Genomic DNA, 15,430 nt, shown 5'->3' on the forward strand with positions numbered 1-15,430 from the left:
GAGCGGCATTTGGTCGTCTGGTGGGAGAAAGCATGGCGGCTTGGTTCCCAGATGGCATCAACACAGATGGTACCATCTACCCCATCGTACCAGGAGGTTATGCTGTTGTTGGTAAGCAAGAAGATGCTAACCTCCTTGTGTCACATGCTGCTACACCTCTTTTGAAATTATCCTCTGCTCACTGGTGAGAAAAGGATGTTATTTTTCATCGTTTAACGTTCTTAAAGCGAAAAGTTCGTAAACCGAGGTATCGCTGTATTTTCATCTCAAGCGATGCTAGTTCTTGTTCCTCGTTGCTCATGTCCAGGCGCAGCAGCATTATCGGGAGCGGTCACCCATACAGTTTCCACTGCAGTGATTGTGTTTGAGCTGACTGGTCAGATCTCCCACATCCTGCCCGTGATGATCGCGGTGATCCTGGCCAACGCCGTGGCGCAATCCCTGCAGCCTTCCCTCTACGATTCCATCATCCGGATCAAGAAGTTGCCTTATCTCCCAGAGCTGGGATGGGGACACCACGAGTAAGTCATTAGTGAAGGGAAATTCAAGATGCTCTCTTCGGGACCATTTTGCAGAGAAGTCGAACGAGGTGTCACTAAGCATCATCGTAAAGTCTTCAAAAGAAAGACTTCAAAATAAGTGATTTGGTTTTTCATAATTTGTCAAATCACTTCAAATGACTTCTACTGAGCGTATTTTACAAAGATTCCACCGCATATTAAAGCCATAGTTTACGTTTTAAGACTCGCGCTGAATATTCAGCAAGTCTCCTTTTCGAGTTGATGACGATGCCTGACGTGACGTCACAGAGGGAACGCCCCTGACCGAGAAAGCCACACACAATGAATTTTGGGTACTTTTTTCGTCTGAAAAAAAATTTGTTGATCACGAAATTAAACATACATTCCATACAAAATATCGCACTGAAGCAACTTACGAACAAATTCACTTTACGAACGACCGTTGGGAATGTATCTCGTTCGTAAGTTGGGGAGTGTCTGTATTTTTCTTTTCATTGTATTTACTTGACTGGGAACTAGCATGATGGCGAATGTTCCTCCTAATTCTCTTGTTAGGAAGTACAATATTCGGGTGGAGGACATCATGGTGAGGGATGTGCGCTACATCACGCTCAATTGCTGCTACCGAGACCTTCATAATGTCTTGCTGACGGGTCACCTGAAAACTCTCGCCTTGGTGGAATCAGCTGGTGAGACGCACACAAAACTTCTCCTGCAAAGAAAAAAAACTATGTGGTGTCTGAGGCGTTCACTCAACCCGGAAGTAACTCAAATAGATAGAAAGCTAGCTAGCTAGCTAGCTAACAGATAGCCAACAGAAACCTAGCTAGATAGCCGGTCAGTTAGATAGTGAATAGCTGGCTAAATAGCAAATAGCTAGCCAGATAGCTCATAGAAAGCAATTAGCTAGCAAATAATAAATAAATAATATAATAATAATCCATTATGGAAAATAATATGGAGAAGTCTTGCTATTTTCCCCCCTGCTGTACTTTTCTCTCAGCATCCATGATTCTGTTGGGCTCCATCGAGCGTGCTCAGCTCCAGTCGCTGCTATCCCTTCAGCTCGGGCGCCCTCGCCGGCTGGAATTCATCCGAGAGCGGGCAACGGCAGAGAAGAAGCGCCTATCTGTTGTTTCCACATCTGACGTGGAAGATGACCACCGGAGAGCGAGTCAGGAGGTCCGCTTCCAGGTCAGATGTTTCCGTGAACTTTCACCTCCATTGGTTTCAGGATTTCTTAGCAGACCTTTGTCTGGATGGAGGCATGCGGTAGTCCAAATATTTCACTTAGTGTACGTTTTCAGATCTCCACTGAAGAATCGTCATTCAGTCCGACTCATCCAGTTCCTCAGAAGCCCTTGAAACCCGCTCTGAAGAGACCGTCCGTGGTGGACCGACCCACGGAGATCCCCATTGGTGTGTTCTACTCTTACTTTATTGATGTCTCAATCACGGTCAATCTTTAAAAAATGAGAAATTGTAAAAATTTGCCACAGAGTGCAAAGATTTGTATTATTAGTACAGTATCTGTATGCCGCGGCTTGGAATTGAAGCGGATTTACGTGGGCACAGGAGATATGAGACAATCTCTTTTCGTCAATGGATGCTACGGCTTCGTGTTTGCTTTCAATATTTAGCCTGTAGCAGATGTAGCACATTTCACCATGATGTCCCTGATCCACTGGTGAAAAGGACACTTCGATCCTCTTTTCTCTCATCTAAAACTTCTTCATACAACAAAGAGGGTGCAGAAAGTGTTTAAGATTGAATGACTGTGTCTTTGTGTTGTCATATTATTTTTTTGTTGTTGTTTTCTTTTGGCCTTTACAGCAGCTCTTGTATTTTATTTTTCTACTTCTTCCTTTCCTTTCCTGAAATCAGCCCATTTCCAACGGAGCTTGTGCGCCATCTTGTGCATTTTCTGGGCGCTACATTGGAGTCTCGACGTCGCTTGTCCTTTAAGATTTGCGGAGCTTTGGACTTCATTTGATTGAGTGACGGCCATTTTTGTCTCCTAGGCTCACAGGATCATTCGAGCAACTCCAGTCTGAAGAACTTGTTTTGTGCCAGTCCAGATGCAGAACTCATTGAGGTGAGACAAATCCTTGAAGTCCTTGAAAGCACCCAAACAGCATCTCACACACCCACAGTGGCCCACGACTTGCTATTCGCACATGATTCGCACTCTCACATACAGGTTTCACGCTCGACGGTACAGTACCACCCACACAGGCGCAAAAAAATCCAATCAACCACATTGATCTCTTATCCAACGCCGGTACAAGACAAGATTTGTCAATTTTATAGTGAGTATTGTAACCAAGAGAGCGAAATGAAGCTAATTGAGGGTATTTTCAGTGTTTGAAATAACGTCATGTTTCAAGTTGTGAAAAATGGGGCAGGCAACTTCATGGCCGGGCGGCTTTTTCTCATGACTTTCAGACACTGGTATTTTGTAGTCTAATTGCAAGAAAACACTTTCGCCATCACAGGATTTTATTTTTTCAGCTGTCAAGAGTTTTTTTTTTTATGTTGTCTGTTTGTCGTTGTTTGGTGGAAGAAAAACAACAATGCGGAGAGCCCCGTGTCTCCTGACAGCAGGAGGCCGTCAAAACGAGTCCGGATATCCGTTGTGGTAAGAGATCAGGCCCCAAAATGGCAGGATTTCCGCCGGCTACTAGATTCCATCAGCCAATCACAATGTATCATGCTAGTCATTCCATTCCCAGGGCTAATTGCTCACAGCAATGGCCGACCCATAAGTCATTGCGTCAACAACTTTTTGAACAGTCTCTTCTTGTGAAACCTGCAAACTGCTTGCTTGCTTGCTGGCTGACCTCTCATTTCGAGCGCTTGTTTGCTTCCATCATTTTACAAAACTTTTATTGGTCCAAAGGTCATGGGAGGTTATGGAGAACATTTGACCACTGCAATGGTCATATTTATATTTATCACTTCCTGGAAGTGAATCGGGAAAAAAAACATTCACTGCCAGACCATGTGCAAAAAATGTGTCCAATCCAGTGCCAGGGTTTTTGTCATTGTCATTCAAATTCCAGCACCCACAAAATATTGAGTTTTAGGACTACATCAACATTCAATGCAGAGTTAATTCCTAAGTTATGTGGGTTTGGAGTTATCTGAGCTTGAAATGGGGGCGGCTGTACAGAAAACTACATCGACGTCTTCCAAAATGTCGCCAATAACTTCCATTTGGCTTTATTCTGAAAAACAGGTGCGCTAACGTTTGACAAGTTTGAGACTGTTCAAAGCTAGCATGCTGTTCTTCTTTTCATCCATTTGAGTCACCCGAGGTGTCCAATCAGTGACAACCTCCCAGACTTGGCGGTTTTCTGGAGTGACCCATCGTCAGATTGGATTCAATCGTCAATCGAATTGAGTTCTCCTGCGCATGTAGCATGTAGCATGTAGCATCCTGTATCACAATTGGACAATCATATTTTTCATCAAATGGCGTGTTTGCGCAACAGTGAAAAAGGACAACGCATGAGCAAAATGGACATAGCCTGCTGTCAAAGGATCAATTGCTACGTTTGCCTTATTGAACGGCAATCGGTGATTTAAGCGTCTGATTGTAAATTGAAAACAAATAAATTAAAATAAAGATCCCATAAGCATCTGCTTTGCTATAATATGTGATAAATTTAAAACAATCTTGATTCATCGAGGAAAAGGTTCCTTCAGCCGTCATCTGTACTTCTTTGAAGGTGTCGGACGTTTCGCTCCTCATCCAAACAGCTTCGTCAACGGACTAGAGTTGCGCTGGTAACCCTGGTCCTATATCCCTAATGGACAAAGGTGGCCGTACCAGACCTCTGCTCTGATAGGTCCTTGCTCTAAGGTTGGGGGAGCAGCGGCCCACTCCCTGAAGCCAGTCTGATTACCTCTATTGTTCTATCCCTGGCTCTGGTTTCACCTCATTCGCCAATCTGATGACCTCTATTGTTCTATCCCTGGCCCTGGTTTCATCTTATTAGCCAATCTGGTTACCTCTCCAATCTTATTACCTCTCTTTGTCTATCCCTGGCTCTGGTTTCACCTCATTAGCCAATCTGATTACCTCTACTGTTCTATCCCTGGCAAAGCTTTCACGTCATTAGCATGACTAAGACTACGTGGTACCGGCCCAAGAAGTCCGTTGTAAGCACGGTCTAAATTAAACCTTAAAACATGGTGATTTAGTGAAGGGTTTGTGAAGGTGAAATCAGAGCCAGGGATAAACCAATAGAGGTAATCAGATTGGCTTCAGGGAGTGGGCCATTGCTCCCACAATCTTAGAGCAAGGACCTATCAGAGCAGAGGTCCGCTACAGGGCCACCACTATTTATTAGAGATATCGGGCCAGAGCTACCAGCACAAAATTAGTTTGCTGACGAAGCCCTTAGGATGAGGTGCGAAACGTCCAACACCTTCAAAGAAGTACAGATGGCCACCTTTTCCTCGCTGGGCCGCTCCTGTACGACTGAGAGCTTCCACGGACGAAATTCTTGATTGATTATCACATGATCATGTCAGCAAAGTCAATGGCTGTATATGTAATGCCGTTCACTCCACCAGGAGCCACCACCGAGCCTAAGGGGATTCTTTGGGGTGAGACCAATTCACAATTTCCTCCAAACCTTAAAATGTGAACACGTTTTCAACAAATCTCAACTTCCGACATCATGGCGACGCATATCGGACTGCACGCTGTTACAGTGATACCTTGGCTTACGAACTTAATTGGTGTATAAGGCGAAAATTGGTGTATAAGGTGAAAAGTGTGTATCCCAAAAATTCATTTCCCATAGGAAACCATTAAAATGAGAATAATCCGTTCCCAGGTCCCCATAAAACAGAATTTTCGACTTTCTAAGCCTTAAAACTACACAACATAGACCTTATTTTATGTATAATAAATGTGCTATGGTATTATAATTAATTAAAGAAATAAACTGTACAATAAAGTCATTTTAATTGACCATTGTGATGGTCGTTAATGGCTTGAAGGAATGGAGTGGCCGCTTTCATCAGCATTAAACACTTGATGAGGGTAGCCTTCTTCTTTCACCCTCTTGAGGAATGATCCCTTGTAGGTGCTTTCTCTGCCATCATTTTACCTTGTTCCTCATCAATTGTGTTCTGTTTAGCTTTTTGCATCAAGTGTACAGGTGGCTTGTGCGGGTTAGTTGTGGAGCCTGATAGATGGGATATTTTAACCTTCCAGTCTACACTCTGCTTTTAAACTATCAAAGTTGAAACAAGTCTAAATTTCACTGTTTTCTATCCCTTTTCTCACCATTTCACTTTTGTTTCAAGCTCTGTCGTCTCCCTTTCGTTGTTTTTTTTCTCACTCTCTCTCTCTCTGTCGTCTGCCTGTCTCTTTAATGTTTAAACCACCCCCCCTCACTGCTGCGTTCTTGACCAATCACATGGCTTCAACCAAAGACTGGGGATGGGGAATAGAGGACAAAAACAATCGGCTGCCATTTTGTTGTTAGAAGAACGGGCTCGTTTGCGAACGACACATGACTCATTGTGGCAGCTCCGTGTGTATCCCGAAAAATAGTTGGTATGCCAAGGTCAAATTTTCATAAATGTAACGTTCATAAACCGAAAAGTTCGTAAGCCAAGGGGTTCGTAAACCGAGGTATCGCTGTAGTCTTTGTTTTTAAGTTCAACATTTCAGGTCTCGCCTTCCTGTGTGAGGAGTTAGCATTTTTTTTCAGCCCCGTGTCCTCGCATCACATTCTTGGTCCGTCTTCTGACTTTTCAAAGCCTGGACACCTTCTAGCCCACCTCCTTCGTGAAATATTGATGGCGAGTAAATAATGTCAGTAGTCTGTTTCAGAGAAATGATGACGCCCAGCCTCTCAGTCTCCGTTTTCTTATTTTTTTCCCTCCCTCTTCTTGAGTTTTCATAATGCTGTTATGCGTTATTGATGATGACTTGTGGGCTCAAGGGTTTTTTTTCTGTTTGTTTGGTTGCGGCTGTTTCTGTTTTTTTTTTTCATTTCTTATGCCGTCTTTAGGAGCAAATCTCAAGGCAATATACATCTTTTTTTATAACTTAGCTTTAAAGGACAACCAACACCATTTTTTGTTTCCTAACTGACATCAGAAAAACGTTTTATAGCATCTAAAAACTACCAATGGTAGTTGATGGCTTGATGGAATGGAGTGTCCGCTTTCCTCAGCATGAAACACTTGATGAGGAACGTAACCTTCTTCTTTCACCATCTTGAGCAATGATCCCTTGTCGGTGCTTTCTCTGCCATCATTTTATCTTGTTCCTCATCAATTGCGTTTTGTTTCGGCTGCCATTTTGTTGTGAGAAGAACGGGCTCGTTTGTGAAAGACACGTCACTCATTGAGGCAGCTCCGTGTACAAAAAAAAAGTTTGTATGACAAGGTAAAATGTTCATAAATGTAAACGTTGGCAAACCAAAAACTTCGTAAGCCAAGTGGTTCGTAAACGGTATCACTGAGTTGTGTTTCGGCCGTTTGTATCCGGGAATCTCGTTCTTTTGGTCACAACCCGTAGCTCGTGACCATAGATGAGGGTTGGGACATTAATGGATCGATAAATTGCCTTGACGTATTCTTGTATTGCGATGGCATGACAGTTGGTGTTAGCATGGTGACAGCTGCCGACGTCGGACTCCTCCATCCTGTCATCCTTTCTGACTTTCTGAATTTCAACTCCATCTGGAGCTGCAACAGCTTCCGCTCTTGTGAAATGTATCCGTGCTTGCTTTCATCAACTCCAGACGCAACTTCCCTCCGCTCGCACGAAGCACCTCTTTCCGAACCCCCCACGGCTGCAGTTGCTAAGGTTACCAACAGGTCGGTCGTCCACTGCAGCGATGAGGATAAATGAGCTCAGGTTGGCAACAGGCTCGCTCGGGGGTTACGCTTACTTTTGCCTTTTCCTTAACACACGCATTATATTCCCGGGCAAATAAACGCCCACGTGACTGAACCCACGATGCATTTTCCGTGTTGTTGTTTTTGGGTTGCTTTTCCATCATGTCAACAACGTCGAATGGGAATATATCAGCCAGAGGTTGTGCAGGTGGTGACAATCCATCATTCTAATGATCATCTGCTCACAAAATCGCATCTGGTCACATCATGTCCTCCCTCGCTCCTAAAATGCACTGTAGTTGCTTTTTTTTTTTAGTCACTCATTCCATCCGTGTCCATCGCAAAGGCTCATGATGTGACGCATGGGCGGCCATGTGTCGCTATTGGGTCAATGAGAGAAACACTGCGGTGTGAAAGCATAAATATTAGCTGGCGAGAGTTCATTCATTCATACATGTCATAATGACAATACGCTTCCTTGAAGGGACAACCGATGCCTCCGTTGTGTCCATAATTTGTAAAATCACTGAAAAAGGACTTCTACTGAGCGCATTTACAAAGACTCCACTGCATTGAGCTAGATTTGACCTTTTAAGACTCACGCTGAATATTCAGGAAGTCTTGTTTTCGAGTTGATGACGATTCCTGACGTGACGTCACACTGCCACAAAATGAGCTCTTGAACTGGGCAGATTCAGAAATTGTGTGTGTGTGTGTGTGTGTGTGTGTGTGTGTGTGAATTTTACATCCACAGGACGACGACGATGTGGAAGATGATATGACCATCAGAGAGGTAAGCCGATTGGTGCACTTACCGCTCAATACAATTCAATACAATACAATACATATTGATTTATATAGCCCCTTCGTGGAAGGAAAAATACATTGCCAGAGGTCTGACCAGCGCTTTATCGGCACCCCTCGCAAGAAAAAAAAAAACAAAACCCGAACAAATTCGGGTCTGGCGCTCCACGTCATGCTTTTCAATTCCCGAATAAATTTGGGGATGTCAGGGTACGACTAGCACTCTATTTTGGACAGCTACCCTCATTTCAAGCTCATATAACTCCAGACCCATATAATTTAGGAATGAACTCTTTTTTTCTGATGAAAAAAGAGAGTCTACGGTTTCTAACGCTGCATTGAATGTTTATGTAGTCCTAAAACTCAATATTTTATGAGTCCTGGAATTGGAGTGACAATGACAAAAACCCTGGCACTGGAGTGGACAGGTTTTTGCAGATGGTCTGGCAGTGAATGAGTTAATAATCTTCCCCTGGCGGTTCAGAAAACATTGTCATTTTTTTCCCCCATCCACATCACTCATCATATCGGCACCCATTTTGAATTCCTCCTGCACATTCCTCACATCTGCTGATTCATCATCCCCTTTCCTCGTCCCTGGCAGCGCATACGATTTAGAGACCACTTGAGTGCACGTCCCAGGCCACTGATTAGATAGCAAATGGATATCAGATGAAGTATGAAGCAGAGTATTTCAACGTCGCCATCCAATCATTTCTCATCCTTCCTTCCGCGTGTTTGGCGACTGACGACACACATAACGCGACACATCTCCTCCCAGCCTTTTTTTCAAGAGTGCTTTTACTCCAAGCTTTGAATCAAAATGTGTCTTTAAAGGACAACCGACACCAATTTTTGGTTTCCTAACAGACATCAGAAACACGTTTTATAGCATCTAAAATATGCAAAACACGCGGGCTTATATTTCTAGTCAAATGCAAAAAAAACAATAAGAATAGTGAAAAGTGTCCCAAATCTGCCACAAAATGAGCTCGAAACTGGGCAAAAATAGTTAAAGTGTCATCAACTCGAAAACAAGACTTCCGAACTGTCTGAAGATTTATTTTTATTAAAACGTAAAATATCGCTATATTTATTTATTTATTTATTTATTTATTTATTTATTATTTGTCTATTTAATTCATTTAATGTATTTAATTAATGTATTTATTAATTTATTTATTTTTGTATTTATTTGTGTATTTATGTATTTGTTTGTTTATGTATTTATTTATTTATTTGTCTATTTAATTTATTTAATGTATTGAATTAATTTAATTAATGTATTTATTTATTTATTTTATTTATCTATTTTTTTGGTTTGTTTATTTATTTGTTTATTTGTCTATTTAATGTATTTAAATGTATTTAATGTATGTAATTAATTTAATTAATGTATTTTATTTATTTTATTCATTTAATGTATTTTATTGATTTTATGTATATTTATTTAATGATGTGGTGTGCATTTTTCAGATTGCAGAGTGGGAAGAGATGCAACTGGACGAGCAGGTCAATTTTAACAACTGCAAGATCGACCCCGCCCCCTTCCAGCTCGTGGAACGCACGTCGCTTCATAAGGTCAGACTGGAAAGACGGCTGTGAGGTTTCCCAGCAATAACTCCAATCGCAACAGCAAAAAAAAAAGCTATTTTCTGCAAAATGGGACATTTCGGATTATAAAATGCGCCTGAAATGAAGGCGTTTGGGTGCGCCTTATCTACCAGAAAATACAGTGCTGAAAATACAAACTCCTGTGTCTATTCAGAGTGTTTCTCAACTCTGCTGCGTCTTCCTTCCAGACACACACCATCTTCTCCCTGCTGGGTCTTGACCACGCCTACGTCACCAGCATTGGACGTCTCATTGGGGTCGTTTCCCTTAAAGAGGTAAAAACATCGGATCACATTGGACGAAATCTAATTGACATTAGTCTGTGATTCAGATATTTTTAGGCCAGCAGAGAAGGTCTTGCAGGCTTTGACGGCCCACCACTGCCCTGCCGTCACTAACTGCCGGCTTTGTACCTCAAAATTGCCATGACGGACGGGTATCCCAATCACCTTGTTTTGTCTCCGTCCAGCTCCGCAAAGCAATCGAAGGCTCGGTGACGGTGAAGGGCGTGAAGGTGCGCCCCCCCCTGGCCAGCTTCCGGGACAGCGCTACCAGTAGCAGTGAAAACGAAGCCACCGAGCTCCACCATCTGTGGGATCGCCAAAAGAGCACGTCGTTACCTGGCCAACGTACGCCGTCCGAGTCAGACGAAAAATCCCAGTGAGGACGCGCTGTTTCGAAACGCCATGGACAAAACTCCTCAGGGCTCGGGAGCCAGATTTCAAAAGCGGAAAGAGTTCTCCACATACTTCTTTTCACAGTCCTTCACTGTCCTGTCGTCGAGTTTTTGCCCCACCAGAAGACTTGCCATTTCCATTGCAGACACTCCGCGCCACAGCAAAACGCATCGAAATCCCGTTCCCAACGTGGCAAAATCTTTTGAAAAGGGATATTCTTTTGGCGTACTTCATGTTTCTTGAATCGTTTTGTCCAGATCGTCGTCAACCGTTCCTTGTTTTTCACTGTGCGTACTGTAAGACGACCCACACCTGTTTGTTATTTTGATTTTTCAATTGTCTCGTGGATGAGATTTGACTAGGCACTATTTTTTGTAGTTATGCTGATGAGGTGACACTAGGGCAAATTGGGCAATCAGGCCAGTCGTCAGTCAGGACAATAGAAGTAATCAGTGGAGCCACAGGGATTAGTCCTCTGCTCACCCCAACCTGAGAGCGTGGACCGACCAATCATAGCAGAGTCCGGCACCGCCACGCCCGGACAGTAGGGATATATATATATAGGGCCGAAAGTACCATTAAGACTTTAGTTTGCTGACGAAGCTTCTTGGATACGAAGCAAAACGTCCGACACCTTCAAAGAAGTACAGATGACGGCTGAAGAAACCTGGACCGTTCCTGTGCGACTGAGAGCTTCCACAGACACTCTTTTCTTTGTTTTGTAACGGCACTATTTTTCGCACTGGAAAGGTGAATCTTTTGTGTCTTCACCACTTGAAGACGATGCACAACGCAAGCCCGATGGACTGTAGCCACTTCATGACGTGAGTAACCGCCGAGAGACACATGGCCGCGGCGACGCTCTCTCTGTTTTTTTGCTCATCTAAATATAGCCCTGGCCAATCAGAGAAGCTTGAGAGGACGCTAATGGAAGGATAGGAAGCTAATGGATGGCGCTTGGACGCTAGTTTTCAGGATTCAACGAGCCAATCCCGTTTTTGATCGCCGTATTAGCTGCCAGAATCCACATAGCTATACAATACAAGAATCCTAAGCCTCACGCATGACCTGAGGAACCAATCATAGTAGGATGAGATCAATGAACCCAAGCTAGCAAGGACATGAAATCAAGAAGTCATCATTTGAAAGGTGGCAATGAGGACCGCGAAAAGTATTCTTCGGGTTATCGGCAGTAAAAGTTGACAGGGCGAAATTTGAGCCCGCGTTGTTTCCATGGATTGACAGGACGTCAAGTGTATTTAATATTTCATGTGATCTGTTGGAAATACATCATCGGCGTTACGCCAGAGCTTCTTGTCTTCTTGGCGGCCATGCTGATTTCCGCAGGATGAGACGCTATGTTTTGGATTTCCCCGAGCAAAGATACGTTGCTTTGCCATCCTTGCTGCTAAACATTTAACAACTATGGTACTACTGTATTTTCTGCACTATATAAGGCCTGCCTAAAAAAAGATTTTTTTCAAAAGCTTTCATTAGAATACAATAGCATATTTATTATACATAAAATAAGGTCTATTTTGTGTGGTTTTAAGACTAGTTTTGTAGAAAATTTGGTTTTATGGGGACCTGGGAACGGATTATTCTCATTTTAATGGTTTCTTATGGTAAATGAATGTTCGGAAGACGAACTTTTCGCCTTAGACACACTTTCTGGGAACCAATTAAGCTCGTGAGCTGCAGTATCACTGTATGTCATTCATTGAAGGTGCGCCTTATATTCCAGAAAATACGGTAATTTGGTCGGTGATGGCGCAGAACATGAATTCGTCAGTTTGGGGTCATCATTGTTTTTCTGGGTTATTTTGTGTGTTTTTTTTGTTGTTGTTCTTTCTCATATGTCGATAATCAAATTGTGCAATAACAGTTGTTCATCTCAACTAACCCCGTTTGATTGATGACGCAAAAAGAAGCTTATTTTTGTCAAGAAAACTCAAAGTGCAGAACATTAATGTATACGTATTTGGAAGTAAAGCAGTCCCACGATGACTCTACCGACGTCCATCCCAAGACTTTTGTCCACTTGTTTGCTTTCAGCAAACCTTCCCCGAGATCTTGCGGTTATTCACGCCGCGTGGTTGCGAGTTGACACTCTCACGTGTGCTAATCGTGCTATCGTCGAGTTCTTTCTCAAATTGAGTGGACCGTCATTGAAAACCGGACATTTTTTCGGGCTATTTTGAATCCACTGATTAGGGTTCTTTGGTGGCTCAACTTGATCATATTTTTCACCATGAAAAATGCATCACTGTTTTCTATATCAGGGATGAATAAATGAGATTTTAACATGTCATTCTTATGTCAATGTTTTTTAATAATAATAATAATATACATTTAATTTATAAGCGCCTTTCAAAACTCTCAAGGTCACTTCACAGTCACAGGATATGTTTTTTTTCTGGGTGAGCAGTGGCAGCCACACGCGTCAGCATTCACTCAACCCGGAAGTAACTCAAGCTAGCTGTCTATCTACTTGAGTTATTCCGGGTTGTGTGAACGCTGGAGCATGTGGCTGCCGCTGCTCACCTGCAGAAAAACTTGTCCTGTGACTGTAAAGTGACCTTGAAAGTTTTGAAAGGTGCTTAGAAATGAAATGGATTATGACGATGATGATGATGATGATGATTATGATTATTGTTATTGTCATTATTATTGTTGTTATTTGGACAAATTAAGATGCAGTGACTAAAGCATTGCTAAGCACGTTTGTTTAATCAAGGCAATCAAATATGGAAAGATTTTACAAAGATGTATAATAAATGGACAAATGCATTCATTAGCATATTTTTCATGTGCTGAGTATATCATGAGCGATTGGATCAAAAGCAAAAATGAAGAAGAATCACCAAGATTGTGATCGTCTGACCAAAACAACAAAAGCTGCGATGGAAGCCAAACTTTTCAGTGTGCGGTCATAGATGAGCTTCACTGCGATATGTCGGATTTGCCCGAAGATGGCGGCCATCCGTCCAGTTGGTCTGACGGACGCTCACAGTCAAAACGCCGTCGTGGCGAAAGGTCCCGCGGACCGAAAGAGGATTCATGTCCTTTGGGAATTCAGACTTGTGGGTGAACGTGTCACTCACGCTGCCGTCATCCATCACCTGCAAGAAGCAAATTGCAGGGCTTCATTTAAAGGACAACCGACACCACTTTTTTGTTTCCTTAATTAACATCAGAAAAACGTTTTATAGCATCTAACATAGCCAAAACACGCAAGCTGATTTTTTTAGTCAAATGCAACACACCAATAAAAATGAGTGAAAGTGTGAGGTTTCTGAATGGGTAGATTCAAAGTCCTCACCCCTGTAGTGAAGTTGGTTAAAATATCGTTTGACTTTTTGTGGTCTGAACTTTTTCCTCTCATTAACCACGCGCATAAACACACACATAAACACACACAGTGAGTAAAAAGTGTGTGTATCCAGGTGAAATGAAAATACACACCAATAATCATTTTGGGTGAATTTGTGTGGACCTTTCTGAAACTTTAACAGATGCGTAGACCTTCTAGAAGCCTTTGGAATGAAAAACTTGTGAGGAGCGGCCAGAAGGTCCTCACTTGTCAAAAATGTCCTCATTACATATGCTATAAAATGTTAGTGGTCCTCACAAGACTAGTCATACAAACACACACCTTTTGAGCGTGAATGACGACATGATGGTTGTAAGCCATCACCACAACATCATGCGGCTCAAACTGGCTGACGTCGGCGGACATGTAGTAGCTATCTCCTACACGTTGCACACCTCCACCCACTGGACCTGCAACACGTTAAGAAGACAGCAGGTACACAAAAGTATACATACATTGGGCACAGACCAGCAGTGTCCAAACTATTGCCTGAATATTGATTTCTTTTGGGTTCTTTTAAGGCTTATTTTGGGGTTATGACCTGCTATGTGCCTGATTGGAACTTTTTCTACGACAGGTGTGAGCTTCAGGTGACTTACCACTTGGTCCAGAGGAAGATCGGTCTTGTCTGCCAAACGAAGCCTGGCAAGTGAGCCCCCCCTGGTCCTCATCACAAAACAGCTCAGATGAATTTGCAGGGTCTAGAAAAGGTTCTAGAAGAGCATCCAGCGAGTCCCCAGATCGAAAACTACTGGAGGAACTATAGCGGGCTGAGGAGCGATAAGACGAAGAGGAACGACGACTGGACGAAGTCAATGATTCCATGGCGCCAAACACAGGTTCTTCCCAATGATGCTCTCCACAAACCAGATCCCTCACTGGGGTGTCTTCTGTGTAAGACCCTAACGCATCATGGGCCACCGCCCGGTTCTCTTGCCTTCTTCCTTTACCCATAGATGGATACCGGACAGACCACTTGAGTTAAGAATGGAACGGACTAGCTGATAAGGAACCGGGACCTCCTTCAATTGAAACCCAGATAGGATTTGGGCGGGCTGGAGGTGATACCTTTGGCATGCGGCCAGAAATAGCCCGGTGGAAGGAAGGGTCAGAACATCTGTTAGCCAAAATCCCGATCAAACAGGGGAGTTAGAGGGGGGGGGGGGGGGGGTTTAAAGGTAGGGCGGCGGCTGTATTTGTATTTAATATAATATATATCTGTATTTAATAGTGACATTCAGTGTATTAGCTTAACTAACTATCTAGCTATCTGGCTATTAGCTATAGAGCTATCTAGGTGGCTAGCTTTCTAGCTATCTATCTGTTGGCTATCTATTAGCTATCTACCAGCTTTCTATCCATTAACTTCTGGGTTGAGTGAATGCTGGCGCGTGTGGCTGCCGCTGCTCACCTACAGAAAAACTTATCCTGTGACAGTAAAGTGACCTTGAGAGTTTTGAAAGGCGCTTATAAATTAAATGTAATTATTATTATTATTATTATTATTATTATTATTATTATTATTATTAAAAACGGTGGACTTTACAGTACTTACTTTACAATAGCAGAAA

At 42.8% G+C, this 15,430-nt stretch overlaps 2 protein-coding genes across 4 annotated transcripts in view; one reads left to right on the plus strand and one right to left on the minus strand.

The window, feature by feature from the left end:
- LOC148888829 (chloride channel protein 2-like) overlaps positions 1-12,797 on the plus strand; it is a 36,301-nt gene extending 23,504 nt beyond the window's left edge. The window contains exons 14-25 of one of the 3 annotated variants that reach the window (XM_089014622.1): positions 1-111; positions 308-521; positions 1,077-1,210; positions 1,525-1,715; positions 1,829-1,940; positions 2,543-2,616; positions 3,085-3,159; positions 5,103-5,135; positions 8,146-8,184; positions 9,672-9,776; positions 9,998-10,084; positions 10,279-12,797. In XM_089014622.1, the coding sequence (XP_088870748.1) occupies positions 1-111; positions 308-521; positions 1,077-1,210; positions 1,525-1,715; positions 1,829-1,940; positions 2,543-2,616; positions 3,085-3,159; positions 5,103-5,135; positions 8,146-8,184; positions 9,672-9,776; positions 9,998-10,084; positions 10,279-10,473 (1,370 nt within the window). In that variant the 3' untranslated portion in view covers positions 10,474-12,797. The remainder of the gene's footprint in view (positions 112-307; positions 522-1,076; positions 1,211-1,524; positions 1,716-1,828; positions 1,941-2,542; positions 2,617-3,084; positions 3,160-5,102; positions 5,136-8,145; positions 8,185-9,671; positions 9,777-9,997; positions 10,085-10,278) is intronic. The other 2 variants (XM_089014623.1, XM_089014624.1) reach the window with 2 other exon arrangements.
- Positions 12,798-13,084: 287 nt separating this feature from the next.
- On the minus strand, positions 13,085-15,321 carry hspb12 (heat shock protein, alpha-crystallin-related, b12). Its single transcript, XM_089014187.1, has 3 exons — positions 14,459-15,321; positions 14,142-14,269; positions 13,085-13,608 (listed from the first exon to the last, which is right to left on the minus strand). The coding sequence occupies exons 1-3, from the start codon at positions 14,811-14,813 to the stop codon at positions 13,417-13,419; spliced, it is 675 nt and encodes a 224-aa protein (XP_088870313.1). The 5' UTR covers positions 14,814-15,321; the 3' UTR covers positions 13,085-13,416.
- Positions 15,322-15,430: the final 109 nt, after the last annotated feature.

Source organism: Hippocampus bargibanti, linkage group LG14 (genome assembly GCF_051943395.1).
Source record: "Hippocampus bargibanti isolate YZ-2025 linkage group LG14, ASM5194339v1, whole genome shotgun sequence".
In the NCBI taxonomy this organism is placed as follows: Eukaryota; Metazoa; Chordata; class Actinopteri; order Syngnathiformes; family Syngnathidae; genus Hippocampus; species Hippocampus bargibanti.